General features: G+C 33.8%; 1 protein-coding gene across 1 annotated transcript; it reads left to right on the top strand.

Moving 5' to 3' along the window:
* Nucleotides 1-2,667: 2,667 nt before the first annotated feature.
* Nucleotides 2,668-6,348, top strand: LOC146901254 (transcription factor bHLH18-like). Its single transcript, XM_085734656.1, has 4 exons — nucleotides 2,668-2,905; nucleotides 3,237-3,827; nucleotides 4,203-4,553; nucleotides 5,972-6,348. The coding sequence occupies exons 1-4, from the start codon at nucleotides 2,843-2,845 to the stop codon at nucleotides 6,050-6,052; spliced, it is 1,086 nt and encodes a 361-aa protein (XP_085590782.1). The 5' UTR covers nucleotides 2,668-2,842; the 3' UTR covers nucleotides 6,053-6,348.
* The last annotated feature ends 14,096 nt before the right edge of the window (nucleotides 6,349-20,444 follow it).

Genomic DNA, 20,444 nt, shown 5'->3' with positions numbered 1-20,444 from the left:
ATGAGTGTTTCTAGAACTTTTAATGTGATGATTTCATGTTCATGATTTTTGGTAATTTGATATTCTTTCATTTCTTCAAATAAATGGAGGAAAGATTTACCATAGAGATAAACACGTTTTTAAATGATTTTCAAAAGTTTAATAATAAAAATAATTTGATACTTTGTCTATGTTTGTCCTGATTGAGCAGTCCATTTCCAATCTTTGTACTCTCTTAATTCGATAAGTATTTTTAAGAAAATGTTAATGAGTGCTTTAAAAACATTTTTTAGCAATAAAAAGATTTTTTGGTACACATGTTCAAACTATCTTTCACCTAATGTTTGAGTCAACCCTCACATTTAGATTAGACATCTAGAGTGTAACTCGTATGATATAGTAAACCTGATAGAATGTGGTTCAATAGATCTTGGATATGTCCTAATACCATATTAAAGTTTGAGTTGAACCTAACTCAATCTTACAAAACTAACTTAGTAAGGTGATAATTGAATTGTGTTAAGAGTTTCACATTTGATGAAAGATATCATGAACAAATGCTTTTAAGTGGTGGAAGTCTTCACCTTACAAAGTCTATTTTGAAAGGTCGAATTAGGCTCAACCTAAATTCTGAAATGGTATCAGAGTCTATCCAAGATTAATTGATCCCCATGTTATCAAGTTTTCGTTATCGAGCCACACATGTCAAACTCTAGATGTCCAACTTTAGACAAGAGAGGTGTGTGTGCGCTAGTCTCACATTGAATAGGAGATGACCTGCACATAATGATGAGTTAGGTTCAATCACAATCTAAGAGTTCGTATCACGGGTTCTCCTACCACATGGTTAACATGACAATTAGAGATGACAAAACAATGATGTGCAATATGATTCGACGATGTTGAATTATCATCAACCATAAAATTAGTAAGTTCAAAAATCTATTTCGTAATTTTATATAATGAATATAATATCATATTTTGAAGTTCAAAAATCTAAATAAGAGATTAAAATAGCGTGATTTTAAAATGTAGAAACCTATTTCGCGAGGGACTACAAATAAGATCAAAGTTATAGTAGTTACACCTTAAAGTTTATTGTTTAATTTGTCAATAAAAGTTATGTTTCTTTTAGGTGAAAAGCTCTCTTTTAGGTGGAAAAGCTCTCTTTTAGGCGGAAAGCTCTGAAAAGTTAATCAAAACTCCAAGATCGATCGAAGAAGAGGAGAACGTTGAACTATTTTTTTTCCCCTTCTTCTAAGTAAAGTAAATACTATATTCAAACATATAATCAATAAGGATACTTTAACCCAAATACAAAAATATATATAAACACGGTAAAATCTGTATCCAGCCTTTCCACCTTCATTTGATAAATAAAAAAATCGATGAAAGATATCACTCTCATTGTTGGCAACATCTCAATCCCACGTTTTATACTTTTCAAAAGGCCATCGGAAACATTTGTCTGGTAAAATATTTTAAAATCAGTGTTCAGCAGTAAAGGTAGCAGTTCTTTTATATATTTTAATATACGTTGCATTAAAAAAATTAAATTATTTTGGAAATGTCTTTGTGTGTGTGTCTATATATATATATATATATATATATATATATATATATATATATATATATATATATATATATGGATTTGCTAGAACACACCCACTATTTTTTATGTGGGAGTGTTTTAGCAAGCTACACCTTAGGGTATATTTAACTACTTTTTAGTTATAATTTGCTAAAACACACATTCTAAAAATTAAGTGGGTGTATTCTAGCAAATGCCTATAGGAGTTGCTAACATACACCCACTTATTTTTTAGAAGGAGTGTTTTAACAACATTCACCTTAAGGTGTATTTAACAACTTTTTGGTTATATCTTTGCTAAAACACACCTTAATAAAAACTAGTGGGAGTATCCTAGCAAACCCCATATATATATATATATATATATATATATATATATATATATATATATCAATATTTTTTTTATAACCACCCCTCAAAAAAAATTTTCAAACTTTTTGCATGTTAGGTCATAGGAATCTGAAATTGCAACTCCAACCACTTCTATTAATAACCTTTGTTATGATAATTTTTGGCATAACTTTTTCTTACTAATGTTGTATTTTTACACTCTTTCTATATATCATTTGAATATTCATGTCAATATTTATATTTCACGTAAATTATAGGGTCATAAATAATAAGAATCTCGAATTACACGGTTAGAATACGTGTTTTTATTTTATAGAGTTATTTTTCAAACTTTGCATATATTACACGGTCAATTTCAATAATTAACTATATTATTATCACCTAATAAGATTCTCTGCAGTCCATTCCAAGGGGTCTTTTTGAATTCAAAACAGTGAGATGGATTCCTCAACATGACATCACATGATATTTATTCCACATTCCCAGCTCGAGGGAGACCATACGTAAGAGTATAGATCTTGATAGATCGATACCATTGTATTTTGCTTTGTATTTTTACGACTGGTTGTATATATTAACATACCTTTTTTCAATGATAAAATTTATAAATTAATTAACTTTGTTCCTATCCAAAGCATTATTACTCCATAAAACACTGCAATTTATTATGAAACCAAGATTTTCCCCACGTGCTTTATTTTAATAAATTACTTAATAAATCTTGCATTTATGTTCTATGGAGACTGTGTGGCTAGTGGCCGTTGAGGAATTGAAAAACCTACCACTATATTATAGAGCAAACATAGGAGTGAAGTTCTGAAGTACATAAGCTAAGACTGAAGTCTCACTCTTCCTTGTTTCAAGTAGCTGCACTACACTTCAGTACACAAGTGTTACTCTTTCAGTTTAACCTTGTGACTCATGGAGCAAATCAACAATACACCAATGAACATATCAGCAGACAGAACCTTGTTATTTGATTTGGTGAGAAATTCATGCTTCCTGTCTCTCAAGTTTTTTTTTTTTGTCTTTACCCTCTTGTCTTAGAAAGAGATCGGGTAATTTGTAGTTCAGTCGGACCGTAAATAAAGTTTAGCTAGTTGTTTCAGTCAAATTTGAACTCGGATCCTCCTGTATTCGTGCGTTTTGTTGTGATTTCCAGGAGCTTTAAATACTAGCTTGACTCTTTACCGTGATTTCCATCAAACTCCGTTTTGCAAACGCAATATCAAACATGCACTTTGTCTTTATAAGAGTTCATTAACCACTTCAGTTGGTTCACAAATGATTTAATAATTCTTTAATCATCGTGCAGGAAAAGGTGGATGAATACATGTTATTTGACAAGGAATGCTACTTGAACTTGCTTGATGCTGACGTGGTAGAAGAGTTTCTCTCACGTGACATGGCTAGTGCCATTGCCTTTGAGGAACAAAGAGAGACTCTACAACAATGTATTTCCACCACTCTAAGCGAAACATTCAATGGTGAAACAAGTTTTGAGTCTTTTGACTTTGATTTTGAGAATCCAACCAAGAAGCTGAAATTTTTTGATCAAAGTAACAACATAACCAAAAGCTTTTCACAACAAATTTCCGCATCTCCATCCTCTTTTCAGTCATCTCAGATTCCGTCTTTTGACAACCCAAACCCAACAGATTTATACGGGTTTGATCAAAAACAGAAAGAACCCACTTCAGTGTCATTGCCCAATTTGGATAACACACGTTTTTCAGCACAACCCTCAATTGAGTCTTCAAAAAATCAGAACTTGGAAACTAAAACATCACAATCTAAGAGGTCTTCGGCTCATGTAAAAGATCACATTATGGTTGAGAGAAAACGAAGAGAGAAACTCGGTCAAGCCTTCATTGCTCTTGCAGAACTCATTCCTGACCTAAAGAAGGTAAGAAGTAACTGTTAGATAAATGTAGATCTAGTTTCAAAAGAAGTGACATTGTTGATTGTTGCAGACATGCCAATACACATCTTTAACCTATATCTTTAACCATGTATTAGCAAAACTTATAAATATTTGATATTTTGAATATATCCGTCGAAACAAATCTAACATTATACTACCATTTGTTTTTATATATAATAGTAAAAGAATATGGTCAAAGTATCTTATTCTTATAACGACTCACACTTTAGATCGAAGACATACCAGGTGTCTCGGTCGAATATATGTTAATGCAGTTAAATTTGACCACTTTAATTTTCTTAAATTATATAACCTATGACTATGTCTTACTAGTCACGTGTAAAATATGTTAATTAGAAGGACAAGGCTTCAGTATTAGCAGATACAATCAAATACCTCAAAGAGCTTAAAGAGCGTTTGTCAATTTTAGAAGAAGAAAAAGGGAAGAACACAAAGGAAGATCAATCGATGGTGGTTTCCAACAAACCAGACCACTATTGTGAAACTGAAAGTGTTGGTGATGCTACTGCTATCAGGGTAGAAGCAAAAGTGTCAGGGAAAAAGATGTTGATTAGGATCCACTGCCAAAAGCATGATGGACTTCTTGTTAAAGTCATCACTGAGATTCAAAGTTTTCAACTATTAGTTGTCAATAACCGTATTTTAGCCTTTGGAGATTCTTTCCACGACATTACAATCATTGCTGAGGTAAAGGACATTCTCTTTTAATAAAAGACTCAGATTTTTTTTCTTTCTTTCCATTTATTCTCTACATCATCTTTTAAAAAAAAAATATTAATACTCTTTTTATATATCATTTTTTACTAATAAAATATCCAAATCATAGAGTTTATTTTGTTGTGTATTTTTGACTTTGTTTATTTTGTTGTGTATTTTTCACTTTTGTTGTTGAGTAGTGATATTTATAGAACTATTTGATAACATCGACAACTATTGTGACAATCTTCTTTTTTATCTTTTTATTGGTAAAAAATAATAGAGAGAGAAGTATGAACATGGGCGGATCCACGGGTTCAATTGGGGACAGCTGACCCATAAGCTTGATTACTTTTTAACCAATCATTAAATATTTTGATGTTTTGCTCTAGAGGACTCTCCCGTCACAGTCACTATAGCAGATTTGCTCCCCTTTCAAATATTGTGTTGCCCCCACAATCTCAACTTATGAAAACATACGATTGAAAAAAAGCTATAACCATGCCAGCTCGGTAACCAAAACGTTTTCATTATTTAAGAGAAGCCATGCCATTATTCTCTTTGTCAAAAAAGGGATGCTAATAAATAAATAAAATACTTCTCCACATACTACCACACCCAAAATACAAACTGCAAGCTTTTTACTCGTATTTTTTGTATCATGAACTTAAATTGTAGGGCTTAATACAAGTAAAAAGGGTTTTCATAGTAATAAATTTTGTGAAATATGAACTTTTCATAGTTTATATGGAGATATTTTTGAATGATTGTCTAGAGTAGTAATATTTGATAGTGTTGAAAGATAGTTATCTAATTTTTTTTTTTTTATATGTAATGCTATAATTTTTTTATCTCCATTGTTTTTTTAAAGAGAATGATACCATCATTTTATCGCTTAAACATTTATATAATTTTTGTATGAAAACCACTGTTCTCTCATTTATATTTGAGAATCTATTTCTCAAATATTCACTCATTTTATAAAAAATTAGGTCCATATTTTAGGAATAGATTCTACGTAAAGTCGTGAAACCTATATGAATTTCATCTAATAAAAGAGTGAATATTTGAGAAAATGTTCATAACTTTTCTCTTTTTGTGTGGATTTCTTAATAAATAAATCACTATGGCCCCATATATAAAAATTTCTAGACCCGTCACTAATGACATGTTTGGATCAGCGTTGGCATGCCAAATTTCACTTCCCAATGCATGTTAGACGTGATATTTATGAAGCTACAATATGTAGCTTTTGCTTTGCCATGGGAATTCACCGCACTTTTGTAAAAACAAACGTGTATCTAAACACTATCTAAGTATGAATGAGAAAGTTGTTTAATGGTTGTATAATTTCTCTCTGGCGTCACCACTTATTTGTATTGATTGTTAATTCTATTATTGTTTTACAGATTGGTGAAGGCTACAACTTGACCTTAAAAGAACTCGTCCAGAATCTACGCATGGCAGCATTGAAGTTTATGTCATCGTAACATTAACAAGACATGCATCAGTGTTGTTGTTGGGGTGTGCCTTTTGACATAAATTGATATATTTGTACAATCATTTTGTGATAATTTTTTAACAACTCTCTCTCATACTCACATTATGTCCTTACTCTATTTCTTCAGTTTTCTTTTTCTATTGTTGTCGACAAATAGAAAGAAAAAGTTGGCACAAGAGTTGTCATTAAATGGTTGTACAAATATTATTTCTCATTCGAGTCCCACACATAGTGGAAATGATGAATTCACATGAATATCTTTCAATAATCAAGTGTTTTGAAGAGAATTAATGTGTAGTTTCTTTTTTAATTGTAGCTTAATTAGTAGTTTAAACTCTTCCGTTAAGTTTGTTTATAATGGATCAGCGGTGAAGCGAGCAACAAATTTACGGAGGGGCCAACTATAAACAAAAAATAAAATATTTTAAAACCAACGTATTAAATTTAAGGATAAAATATGTTTTAAAATATGTCTTTAGTCGTATAAATTATAGTTTTTTAGGTTTAGTCCTTCAAAAAATATTCAATTTTTGTCTCGATTTTTTAAAATTTTAAAAAAGAAGTGTTTTTAGTCTAGGATTTAATCCCTGTAACAAAAAGTTAAGAACTAAAATTTAACAAAATCTTAGGAACTTAACTTAAAAATCGCAAGTGTTGTAGTGACTAAAAACAAAGTAATCTGAAAAATTAGCCAATACAATTAACTTAGAGCAACAACAAATGATAAAAATTGACAATAGCTATTCAGAAAAGTTGAACAAAATGCTTTTCAAGAAGTCAATTTTATCCATAATTGACCGTTTATAAAATAGATTAATAATGTCTTTTATGATGTAAAGAAATAGGCTATTTGCAAAAAACTCATAGCCCATTTGAGAATTTTTATTATTGAAATTTTTTTCTCTATAATTGTTATTGAGACCGGAAGTACTAAACCAATACAAATAAATCTATCAATCATGTAGTAATTTTTTTTACTTTTTTATTTATGCTAATTTCCGACAACTGAACTTGTTTAGCGTAATTCATTGTTTATTATTAGAGGTAGCTGAATATAAATACATACCAACCATTTCAAGAATAGTATTTTTTTGGAGTAGTCAAGGGTACCCCTTCTACATGAAGGGCTACGCCCCTGTAATGGATTATGGTCTTATCGATTACAGTCAATAATTTAAAGATTTTTTTTAGATATTTATAAAAAAAGTGTAATATATTTATCAAAGTCAGTTTTTTTTAACGATTCGTCCTACTGAAAGTTCATTGATCATTCGAGTTCAATCATTTGGTTAGATTTTATTTTTATTTATGATAATGATAAATATAATCACTTTTGTTTTAAATGATTTAGCTTTGTTATACAACTGTATTAATAAAAGTGATATCCTCTTTAAAAAAGTGATTTTTATTTGTTAAAAAATGAGAAATGTTATTTGAACAATCCTTTTGTGACAATTTTTGTGACAACTTTCTCTTTCATACTCGCATTATGTTTTTACTTTGTCTTTTTATTGATTTGGTTTTTGTGTCAATACTCATCATTGTATATTTAGGTTGTCCCACAAGTTGTCAACAAAAATGATTGTTTAAATAACACCTCTCTTAAAACATTATGTACACCTTTTGACAATTATTTCTCTGTCTTTTATTTTTTATTTCTTTCGAGAAACTAGCTTTTATATTTGTGTAGCACTTTGTGTAACGCCCCGTTTTCCCAACATAAATAAATATAAATAATATCAGAGTTTCTTATCAGAAACAGAGCATCACATTCATCTTACAACATATTCCACAATTATAAATAGAGCAAAATGTTATTTATTAAATAACCAGTCTTTATAAAAATCCAATAATTCAATGCAGCAGAAATAGTTTTACATCATCTTATAAATCCTTGGCGCTAAAAGGCCACAACTTAACATCTTAAAATAGTCTTCATGAAATTAGTCCAACAATAATAAAAGAAATACGTAACAAGGAAAACAATGCATCAAACAATCCCCATCCCGTTACGTATCAGAACATCCTAGACGACACGACGGAGATCACTCATAACTGCACTATTCTTCGTTACCTGCAAGTTACTCATACGAAGAGCAACATTTTCAAGCAGAAGGGGTGAGATTTCACATTCATAAGAATAATCAACAACATATATTTAACATTAATATCATCATTTAACAACATTTAATAAGGATAAAGCAACAACATCCTCAAGAACAGAAACATCTTAAGCAATCATCATTTATTTCATGTTATGACGACTCTACAATGCAACAATAACTCCTCGTCTTAAAACAACAACACCTTAGACAAATTCAATATGCATGAGGTACCACCAGGGCATTAAGCCGTCATCTCTAAGGTCATAAATGGACCTGTCGGGCATTAAGCCCCCATCTCTAAGGTCATAAAGGACCTGTCAGGCATTAAGCCCCCATCTCTGACTATGCAACGACACAACTCTAATGCAACGACTTCATCTTTAACGTTAATTTCATCACAAATTATTCACAAGGTATCAACATATCAAGACAACACTACTGGAACAACAATTTAATCAGTAACGTCTTTCATATATACATCAGAATCTATCTCATCATGGAAACAAGCGAAAATACAAGAATTCGCAAAAACAGCAGGTCTGTACTGCACTAGCTCGCGAGGTGAGCTACACTACTCGCAATGTCGAGCACAACAGGGGAGCTCGCGAAGCGCATGGAATCACTCGCAGTGGCGAGCTAAGGGTCTACTCGCGAGGTGAGCATATTCACTCGCAATGGCGAGTGATGACAGAAGGGTCTGTCGCAGACCCTCTGTGCTCAAACTCAGACATCCAAATCCACTACCCAAGCCCCAAATTCGACAGGAATCATCATCTACACGTTTTCTATGTCTGATTAATGTCTTTCTACATCAAATTACACAAAAGTTCACTTAAATCTTCCATTTTTAATGATTCTTCACCTAATTCCCAAATTCCTAAAACTACCACAATTGACCAAACTTCATGAATCAAAACTTGATACTAATGAGAGTTAGTCTCACCCTTACCTTAGATTATTTTTCTGAATTCCAACGGGTGCGTTCTTCGTTCTTAGGGTTCTCTCTGACTTCTCCTCTTTTCTCCTCTTTTCCAAATTGTACGCGTTATGATTTTCTTTCTCTCTAACTGACTCTTAACCCCTTCTCTAATTGCTCTTCTCCCTAAAAACTACTCTCTTCCCAAATAATTATTTATAATAATACTCCTCCCCCACATAATAATGATATTAATACTTATAATATCAATTATTAATATATATTCCATCAAAATATACACATAATAAATCATATAATATTCTAATAAAAAGGCAATAAATCAACTAAATAATAAATATTAAAGTAGGTGTTAAAACTCTCCCCCACTTAGAATATTTACGTCCTCGTAAATGTACCTTGTTCAAACAACTCTGGTTAGGATTCCCGCATCTTACTCTCCGATTCCCACGTCAAACTTTCACCAGCTGCTCCTTCCCAAACGACCTTCACAAGGGATATTTCCTTGCCTCTAAGCCTCTTCACTTCACGGCCTTCTATTCTCACCGGTAAGGTCTCAATCATAAGGTTGTCCCTTACTTGCACATCATCTCTTGGGATCACATGGGATGGATCCGTCACGTGCTTCCGAAGTTGCGACACATGAAACACATCATGCAAGTTCGAAAGATGTGGTGGCAATCCCACCCTATAAGCAACCGTTCCAATCCTTTCTGAAATCTAATACGGACCAATAAACCTCGGAGTTAACTTCTTTGACTTCAATGCACGTCCAACACCTGTCACAGGTGTGACTCTCAAAAACACATGGTCCCCTTCTTGAAATTCAAGATCCTTCCTGCGCTTATCATGATAACTCTTCTGTCTATCTTGCGACTCTTTCATCTTTTCTCTAATTAATTTCACCTTCTCGGTAGTTTGTTGGACAATTTCTGGTCCCAACACCACACTCTCACCGGATTCAAACCAACACAACGGAGTTCTGCATCTCCGACCATACAAGGCTTAGAAAGGTGTCATTCCAATACTAGAATGGTAACTGTTGTTGTATGTGAACTCTATCAGCGATTGATAACTATCCCAAGTTCCACCTTGCTCAAGCACACAAACTCTCAATAAATCCTCCAGCAACTGAATTGTCCTTTCCAACTGTCCATCTGTCTGCGGATGATATGCTGAACTCAACTTCAAATTAGTACCCAAAGCCTCATGCAAACTCTTCCAGAACCTAGACGTAAACCTCATATCTCTATCCGACACAATGCTCGATGGGACACCGTGTAGCTTTAAAACATCTCTAATATGAATCTCTGCTAACTGAGACACAGGAAAAGTAATATTAATCGGAATGAAATGAGCCGACTTCGTCAGTCTGTCAACAATCACCCAAATCGCATCATGTCCTCTTAGAGTGTTCGGCAAGCTTGTCACAAAATCCATGGATATACTATCCCACTTCCACTCTGGAATATCTAGCGGTGTCAACAACCCAGCAGGTTTCTGATGCTCAACCTTCGACTTCTGACAAGTCAAACATGCATACACAAATTGTGCTACATCGCGTTTCAAACCAGACCACCGAAACATCTTCTTCAAATCTTGATACATTTTCGTAGCTCCCGGATGAATACTCAAACTACTTCTATGGCCTTCTTCAAGAATCATCTTCTTCATCTCATCATTATCAGGAATACAGATTCTTCCTCGAAACCTCAACACTCCTTGATCATCAACCTTAAAGTCACTGTCTACAGCAGGATCGCTTGTAACCATTAAATCTACCAACTTCACATCTACTTTCTGAGCCTCTCTGATACTATTCAAAAATTCACTGTTTATCTTCAACATCCCCAATTTCACACTCTGTGGCGACACTTCACAAACCAAACTCAAGTCTCTGAACTATTTAAGCAATTCCATCTCTTTAACCATCATCGCCGACAAGTGTAAAGTCTTTCTGCTCAAAGCATCTGCAACAACATTAGCCTTCCCCGGATGGTAATTCAACCCAAAATCATAGTCTTTTAGTAACTCAAGCCATCTTCTCTGCCTCATGTTCAACTCCTTCTGATCAAACAAGTATTTTAGACTCTTATGATCACTAAACACTTCGAATCTAGCACCATAAAGGTAATGTCTCCAAATCTTAAGTACAAAAACAACTGCAACCAACTCAAGATCATGAGTAGGGTAATTACGTTCATGAATCTTCAACTGCCTTGATGCATATGCTACTACTTTACCATCTTGCATAAGTACACCACCTAAACCCAGCTTGGATGCATCACAATAAACAACAAAAGGTTCGTCAGACTTTGGCAAGATCAAAACTGGAGCCGTCGTCAACTTCAACTTCAATTCGTTAAAGCTGCTTTCACACTGACCATCCCACACAAAAGCTCTACCTTTACAGGTCAACTGAGTTAACGGGAGTGCTAACTTGGAAAACCCCTCAATAAACCTTCGATAATAACCTGCTAGACCCAAAAAGCTTCTAACTTCGGTAACTGACTTTGGAGTCTCCCATCGTGATACTGCATCAACTTTAGATGGATCCACTGCAATACCACTACTAGAGATAATATGGCCAAGAAAACTTACTTCCTTCAACCAGAATTCACACTTAGACAACTTGGCATATAACTTCTTTTCTTTCAATACTTGCAAGACAATCTTCAAATGTTCAACATGTTCTTCTTCAGACTTTGAATATATCAAAATATCATCTATAAATACAACCACAAAACGATCCAAATAGTCATGAAAGATACGATTCATGTACTCCATAAACACACCTGGTGCGTTAGAAACTCCGAATGGCATTACAGAATATTCATAATGTTTGTAACGCGTCCTAAAGGCCGTCTTCTGAATATCATCATCTTTCACTCTAATCTGGTGATAAGCTGACCTCAAATCAATCTTGCTAAATACATGTGCACCCACTAACTGATCCATCAAATCATCAATTCTTGGAAGGGGATATTTATTCTTTATCGTTACTTTATTCAACTGACGATAGTCAATGCACAATCTCATGCTCCCATCTTTCTTCTTAACTAGCAACACTGGCGCTCCCCAGGGTGACACACTTGGCCTTATAAACTTCTTATCTAGCAAATCTTCTAATTGCTTCTTTAATTCTGCTAACTCCGAAGCTGACATACGATAAGGCGTCATAGACACTGGCTTCGTTCCTGGAACAAGATCAATCGTAAATTCAACTTCTCTCTCCGACGGCACATCAGGAATTTCATCAGGAAATACTTCTGGAAATTCACACACAACTTGCAACTTATCAATCTTTGCTTGGTTCTCAACGGACAAGGATGCCATCAAGGAAAACAATTGGCTTCCATCAAGCATCAGCTGCTTCAACTGCTTAGTAGTTACGAATTCAGTCTCTGCTTCTTCTTCTGGAGAAGAAAACCGCACCGTCTTGTTGAAACAATTTATGTGCGCGTAGTTGCACTCTAACCAGTTCATACCAAGAATCACATCCATTCCTCTCAATGGCAAACAAATTAGATCCATAGCAAAATCTCTACCATACATAGACAAAGGACAACTCAAACACACTCGAGAGGTAGTTACCGAACCATTAGATGGGGTTTCGACAACCATCTCTCCATTCATTGGTGACACATCAAGACTCAACCTCAAAGCACAATCAGCAGCAATAAAACAATGTGTAGCACCAATATCTATAATAGCAATTAAAGGAATACTATTAATGAAACAAGTACCTCTGATCAACCGGTCTTCACTAGCTGTCTGAGTACCAGCTAAAGCAAACACCTTACCCCTAGCCTGGGTCTTCTTTGGTTCGGTACACTGAGCAATAATATGTCCCTTTTCACCGCAATTGAAACAAATAATGTCGTCATGCTTGCATTCTGAAATTGTGTGCCCCTTAACGCCACAACGGAAACACCGCTTCACTTCATTCTCACCACAAGCATTACTCTTGTGACCTTTTTCTCCACATTTGAAACAAACAATCTCAGCAGGAGTCTCATTCTTCCTAGGCCTTCTCTCATCATTCACCCTTTGCTTTCCCTTATCAGTTGGAGCACTATAAGGCTTCCCACGACTTTGTTGTTGCTTACTCCTCCTCTTATTCATGATCTTATAGTGAGCCCTTGAATCTTCCTCATAAATCCTGCAGCTACTCACCAAATTAGAAAAGTTGCGGATCTTCCTCATTAATTTTCTTAGAAATACGGATGTGGATTTTTCCTCGGTTAGTGAATTCCCGTTTAATTGACTTACATAAGTTTATCATCCTTAAAAGAAAGTGAGTAAAAGAAATATAACATTTTATTGAATTACTATTTAGGCAACTTTTATTATAAATGAATACTAACTTAATTTTCTAGAATTGAATCAACTAACATTTAGTAATTATTGTTTTATCTTGGTTTTCGGGTGTCAAACATTGATTAAGTTTGAACCTTTTTAACCGGTGATATCTCATTTTTTCTTGGGAAGGGAAAAAATAAGCAAAACCCTTGAGAATCGAGGTCCGGGAGTTGTTTTCGCTACGGAAAGGTGTTAGGCACCCATAACGACTATAGTATTCTATAGGAACCGTCTTTACTTTCTACGCGCGCGCTTTATTTTTAAATGCTATTTTGAAAGATGATATTAAGCCTAAAAGTATTCTAAGTGAAGAATTGGAGGGAGAAGAATGTTTTTGAATTTTTATTTTAGTTGAATTGAAGGAATTTTGTTCCTTGCCTACGTACCCGTTTAAGGGATCAAATCCACCGTAGTTCTCTTCCAAAAATGTTTTTGTTTTTGTTGGTTGATTTTAAGTTTGAAAATGAATTTTGAAGAATAGAGATTGAGAGGCCTCAAGGGCATTGAGATTTAAGAAAAAGTGGGGTGGAATTAGTTATTTGCAAAATATGGTCTAAGTATGATTAAAATTCTTTAAGATTTTTGTTTAAGAAAATAAAAGGAAAATTCAATGGGATTTTGATCCCAAGGTTTCTTTGGAAAATTATTTGAGTGATGTTGTTCATATTTTTTGGAAAATTGATTTTTCTAAGTTTGAAGCCTAAACATTCATCTAAACATACAATCCTAAACATACATCTAAACATGCATATTCTAGCTATATATCTAAAGTGGTGTGTGTGCATGTGTCGGTGCTTGTGTCGGTGTACATCATTAGAGTCCATTGTCCTTATTACATCATGCCCTAGATACATTCTATGGTCTTGCAAGAAATTTAAATTGCATAGAAGTAAAGTACAAAGGAAAATCCTAAATGTTACATTCTAAGTCTTGGTAAAAATTTAAAGTGTAAGAAGTAAGATGGAGAGGGAGATGAAGTGAGAATGCTTATGAAAAATATGAGACATGAAATGAAATGATTAGTAACACATGGTAATATCAAAGGAAATAAAGCAAGAAACACACTATAGCACAAAGCATAGAAAATAAACCAAAATAAAGGCAAAATGAGTGCAAAACATGACTATAATTTGCTCATAAAGTGCAAGACTCATGTGACCTATAACTCTCACATTCCAACACATCTTTAAAGGTTTAGAATTAGATTTTGGAATGGGAATTAAGGCAACATGGTTAACTTGACATTTCGGAAGCAAACTTAGGCATATTTGCATTATTCATTTACACAAGTAACTTGTAAACTAAGTAATCAATCAAAATTCACACTCATACAGCAACATCAAACACAAATAGTAGCTAAAACTTCATAAAAATCAAGTGGTATAAGTCACAAATGTTCATCAAGAACTTGGAATTGGGATCAAGCAAATTTCCATCCATTTTTTAGCACAAAACATCACAAAATAGCAAGAAAATTAACCACATTATTCTTACCAATTTTAATATGCAAAAATCACCACAAGAATACCACAAAATTATCAAGAAGTGTGTATGAAAATTTTTAGGGTTTTTTGGAGAATTTTTAGACACAAACATATGTAAAATTTCACAATTTTTAACAAAAAATGGTAAACTTTTAACAAGAAGATACTACATATTTTTTAACCATGATTTAACACATAAAAACACCAAAAAAATGTCAAAAAACAAACAAGAACACATAAATTTTTTTAGGATTTTTATGAACAATTTTTGGACAGGCAGGGGTGTATGTAGCAATTTAGCAAGAAAGGCTGGAAAAGGGGGGGTGCGCGTAGCACCAGATGCCACAGACATGCAGGAATGGGCTCTAGGGGGCAGGCTAGGTCGGGCAGGGTTCAACCCATGGGTTGAACCGGTTTGAGGGCATATATATAGCATGAACCGATCCAAACTATCATTTTAACCCTCCCTTTCTCTCTCTTACATTCTGCAGACTCTCTCCCTCTCTCTCTAGGACAGGACGAAGAAGATGAACAGAGTGGTTTTCCGGTGTGGTGGCTGCCGGTGGCGCCGCCGCACCGGAAAACGAAACTTGCTCCTCTTTTAAAAATTTTGTACCAAACTAAACCTCTTCTCTTCCTCTGTTCGAATTTGCAAGCAATTTTTAGAAACAGTCACGCACACGATCTAGATCTACAATCTAAGTGGCGAAAATTTAAAGAGGGGAAAAAGTGAAAGGAGTACCAAATTGTTGATGCCTTTGAGAACGTTGTTACGTGGCCACTTTGTTTGGCTTCGTGTTGTCTTCTTTGTCTCTTGATTCTCTGGAAATTGCTTTAACCCTAACTGGTTCAGTTTTTTCGCAGATTCAAGGTTGTTTCCTTGCTAATCTTCGGTTTGAGGCTTAGTACGAAGCCTTAGGGTTTTGGATTGGCTCGAATTGAAGTTTGATTCTGTTTTGTCGAACACTTTGTTTCGGTTTTGGTGGAACTGGTTCGATCTTGATGAATCTGCTTCCGTTGAACTTGATTCGATCTTGATACTAGTTTTCTTGATCCTTTTCTTCTTCTCTTCAATCCTCCTCTTGTGATCGCATTCGTGCTCGAATTACAAGAGGAAGGTTCGATGATGATGATTCTCGCAGAGAATCACTGAGAACCTTCGTAGCTTCGATCGAATTTGGTCAGAATTTGTCGAATTTGGAATCTGGTTCGATGGATGATTGCTGAAATGAATCTGTTGTGGTTGAATCGATGAGAATTGGTATGAATTTGAGAGGATTTGGAGGATTTTGTGGTGATCTTGATTCAGTTAGGGTTTGAAGATGGTGATGATCTTCATCGTGTTCTTCATATTTGTGGCTTTTTGATCTGTTTTTGTGGAGAGAGGGAAAGTGAAATGTGTTTTTGTGAGTTGGCAGAAAATGAATGGGTCAATCTGACTTTGACTGTGATGTGGCCTTTTATAGGTGATGACTTGTGCAATCTGGACCAATAAGGAAAAGACACGTGTACTTGGACTGTAACTAACTGGATCAATGAAAAATTGACACGTGTACTGGACTTAACAAACTTTTGGACTAAATTGCAAATGACTAAAAATAAAGGACTGAAATGCAAAAAATGACAAAAAAGGACTTAAAAGTAATTAATAATAAAATTGGTAAAAAACGTAATTTGGAAATAAACGTAAAGTGAAACGATTAAAATTGACAAAACGGACTAAAACGAACCAATGGCCTAGATAAGGTACTTTAAAGTAACCTCTCTCTGCCGAAATTTCGTGTGAAATGACCAAAATGCCCCTGGTGCTAAAACGACTCAAAACGACTCAGATAAAATTTTAAAATGGATTTTTAACAGGGAATTGAAACAAGAGCTTATTCAGACAAATTAAAAGACTCAGAGACAATTTCTAGAATTAAACAGAGCTTTAACACATGAAAAGACCAAAATGCCCCTAGGGGCAAAACTGACTCAAAATGACTTCAAATGCAATTTTAAAATGGATTTTGACATAGAATTGAAATGAAGACTTATTCAAACTATTTGAAAGGACTCAAACAAATTTTTAAAGATTGAAAGAGATTTTATCATGGGAAATGACTAAAATGCCCCTAGGGGCTAAACTGACTAAAAAATGACTCAACTGATATATTTTTTTGAAATGAATTTTGACATGAGATTGAAACAAGGACTTATACAAACCAATTTAAAAGACTCAAACAATTTTCAAGGGTTAAAATGAATTGAATGTAGGAAATGACTGAAATACCCTTTTCCATGAATTTTGCAAACAATATTGAAATAAAATGCAGAGAAAGATGCAACTGATCAGAGACAAATCAAATGACTTGAAATGCAAGATAAGAAGAAATGAGTTAGTATTTTTAGGTCCAAAATTAGGGTATAACAATTATATTTTAAAACAAATATAGTTACACTTTTTTAAAGAAATAAAAATTTTCTTTGTAATGTCTTGGATGGAAATTCAAAGCCTTACATTATCCTTCAATATTTGTTCTATTTCTCTTCACTACATTATTCATAGTGACTATGACTCAAGAAGTCACTTGCTATATCTTCTAAAAAGCATAACACAATTATAAAGTTATCTGGCTATGATGAATTTGATTTGGTCAAAAGTTTTCGATGCATAATCTCAGTAAAAAGGCAATTTCTTAACTAAAACATTCTTAAAAATGAGTCAAATAACTCCAAAATTAACACTAAACACTGCTACGAGTGAGATCAAATAACTCTATTTTAGTTATCAACATTACAATTATCAGACATGTCATCTCATTAACCTTGTTTAGTAATGATCATTGACAAAATGACAAAACTAACATTTTACAACAATAATGAACATATTAATATATTCATAATCTTAAAGACTAAATTGAGAGCGTCCTACAAAACTATAGATCTAAGAGTGTCCTTTAAAGTCTCTTTTAATAGTTTACTTTTAATAAAAAGGAGAATGCTAACTTATTCCTTAAAGGCACAAGTTAACGTGTCAAATGTGGAAATATGTTTGTGGAATCCATGTTATGAATTTAATTTATTTTATTTTTAATTAATTAAATAAACAAAATTTAAGAAAATATTTCCATTTTTAAATTGCCTATAATGTATCCTTAGAAGACAAGTTAACATGATCTTAATAAAAAATACTAGCAATTAAATATGTTTGTTGGGTATGATATTGCACACATATAAATGATACCCCAATAAAATAATAAAAATTTTATCAAAGAGACCTAATTGTTGACTTGATTCGACTCAATTATTGAGATCGATGCCTTAACATCACATGATTCCTATTCCACATTTCCAAATACAGAGACAGAGAGGCACACAGATAAGAATATAAATTTCTTTGCATCTAGCTTGCTAGTATTTATCGTACCCAAGTTTTTAGGGAAATGATCTCTAGAAATTATTCAAAATTCCATCAAAAGGTGGGGTATAATAAAATAATGATCTGTTACCGGAAAAGGAAGATTTGAATTCCGATTCTCTCCATCGATCCTTGTTTAATTGGAACCGGTTAACAATCTTGTTTGGACAAGAACTAGCAGTTAACCAATTAGAACTAACATACATCTAATACTTTTAAGGTTTAATTGGACATTTGATCCCCTATGTAATTTGTTGTTTTTATTTTGATCTTATAATTCGTAAAATCAACGTTTCAGTTCCTCTTGTTTTGCTCTGTCAATCAAAAAGATCCTTTCTATCAAATAAGTCACTTTCCCGTTAGTGAGTGCACGCATGGAGGATCCAACATGACACGTATATAAGGCATATTCTTAGACTTAAAGAGAGAATACAAAACTAGATTTAGAAAGTAGAAAGGGTTTTTAGAGAGAGAGAGAGAGATAGAGAGAGAGAGAGAGAGAGAGAGAGAGAGAGAGAGAGAGAGAATATGAACAGTTGAAGAAGAATCAAAGAGGAAGAAACTTCGATTTCGCAACTTGAAGACGGAAATGGCTGCAGAAGATGACGATTTTGAAGGTCCAATTGACGAGGTATGCGTTCACCCTCTTGTTTCTGGGTTTTTCGTTTTGGTTAGGATTTGTTGATATTTACAGTTTAGGGTTTTGGTTTCTGGTTTTTCGTTTTGATTTCTGGGTTTGAGATGTGGTTTAGGTTTAGGGTTTGGATAAAAAACATTATTTTAATCAATTTTTTAATCGGTTTTAGGGTTTTGAAAAAATGATTAATATATATCGTTTTAATCTTGTTTTTTATTGGATTAAGTTGGTTGTTTTCAACTTGTAACAGTTGGAAGGTAGATTTTTGGTTGTGCTTCACCATTGGGGGGGGGGGGGGGGGGTAAATTTCACCATGTTGATTATGATGGCACACTAACTGTGTTAGAATGTGACCTACATTTTTGGAGTTACTTTTTTTTTGCTAGCAACTATTAGGAGACTAGGTTACCCCATGATTAGGAGCCTTTGGTACCATGACCGTCATCTAGTGGAAGACTTGGTTAGGTTGAGAAATGACAATGATTGTAGAAGGATGCAACATATAGTAGAAATGAATGATGCGTTCATCTTTATGTAGTACACTCTGTAGACCAACCAAACATTCCTAATTTGAACCCTTTAGATGAAGCCAATGACTTCCTTGTACCAAATGTTGGAGTTGTGTTGGAGGAAATTGCAAAGGATGTGGAAAATGTGGGAGGTGCAATGTTGAATGTTCATATGATTGAATACCCTGTAGAAAATGTTGTTGAGATTGCAGTGGTAGAAGAAAATGAGAGGAATGATGGGGATATTGTGGAAAATGAGGGAAATGAGGGTGGTAACGTGGTAAATGAGGGGAATGAGTGTAATGTGGTAAATGAGGAAAACCTAGTAGGAGGTGAGGGGAACATCGATAGTTGGCATTAGCCTGTCAAAGAATGCCTTTTTATCCACAAAATGATTTGCGGTTGTTGGGAGGCCAATAGAGTTATGAAATAAACCAACCCTCATAACTCGAATAGAACCGTCTGAGCTCGACTTGTTCGACTAGTTTAAAATTCACGAATAGTTCGGTCCGGCTCATAAGTTAAATTCATTTGTTCAAATCACATAACTCAAAAGTCAATTTTTTTGTCAAAACAAAAAACAAAATGAAGAAAGTAATGAAACGAAGAGCAAACATTATGAAGAGATTATAAATTATTGGAGAGAAAAACTACATATGAAGTTTGAGTTACTACTGAAACAAGAAAACGAAGAAGAAATAATGTTGATCTCTAATTGCAATAGTAATTTAGGTAAAGATTCTAATTCTAAAGGATACACACAGAGATGAGGGGTATCTAAATTTGAATATATAGGTGAAGGAAGAGGAAGAATGAAGAAGGGAAAATGTTTTCGAAATGAATTGAATGAAGAAGAGGTGTATTAAACGGTTTGAAGAGGAGAAGGCAATAAACGTGTGTTGGTTTTAGCGACCGAAAGAGATTTTTTTCATGATAACACTATATATAAA

Source organism: Medicago sativa, chromosome 8 (assembly GCF_051527215.1).
Source record: "Medicago sativa cultivar Bolivia chromosome 8, Bolivia_mono, whole genome shotgun sequence".
NCBI lineage: Eukaryota > Viridiplantae > Streptophyta > Magnoliopsida > Fabales > Fabaceae > Medicago > Medicago sativa.
Note: the sequence above shows the minus strand (reverse complement) of the source record. Positions and strands in the feature narration are given on the sequence as shown.

Bases quoted from the DNA above. Each gene is read 5' to 3' on its own strand.
- LOC146901254 (XM_085734656.1), top strand. From the start codon at position 2,843: ATGGAGCAAATCAACAATACACCAATGAACATATCAGCAGACAGAACC. The intron at 2,906-3,236 runs GTGAGAAATTCA...ATCATCGTGCAG, and splicing joins GAACCTTGTTATTTGATTTG to GAAAAGGTGGATGAATACAT. The intron at 3,828-4,202 runs GTAAGAAGTAAC...TATGTTAATTAG, and splicing joins TCATTCCTGACCTAAAGAAG to AAGGACAAGGCTTCAGTATT.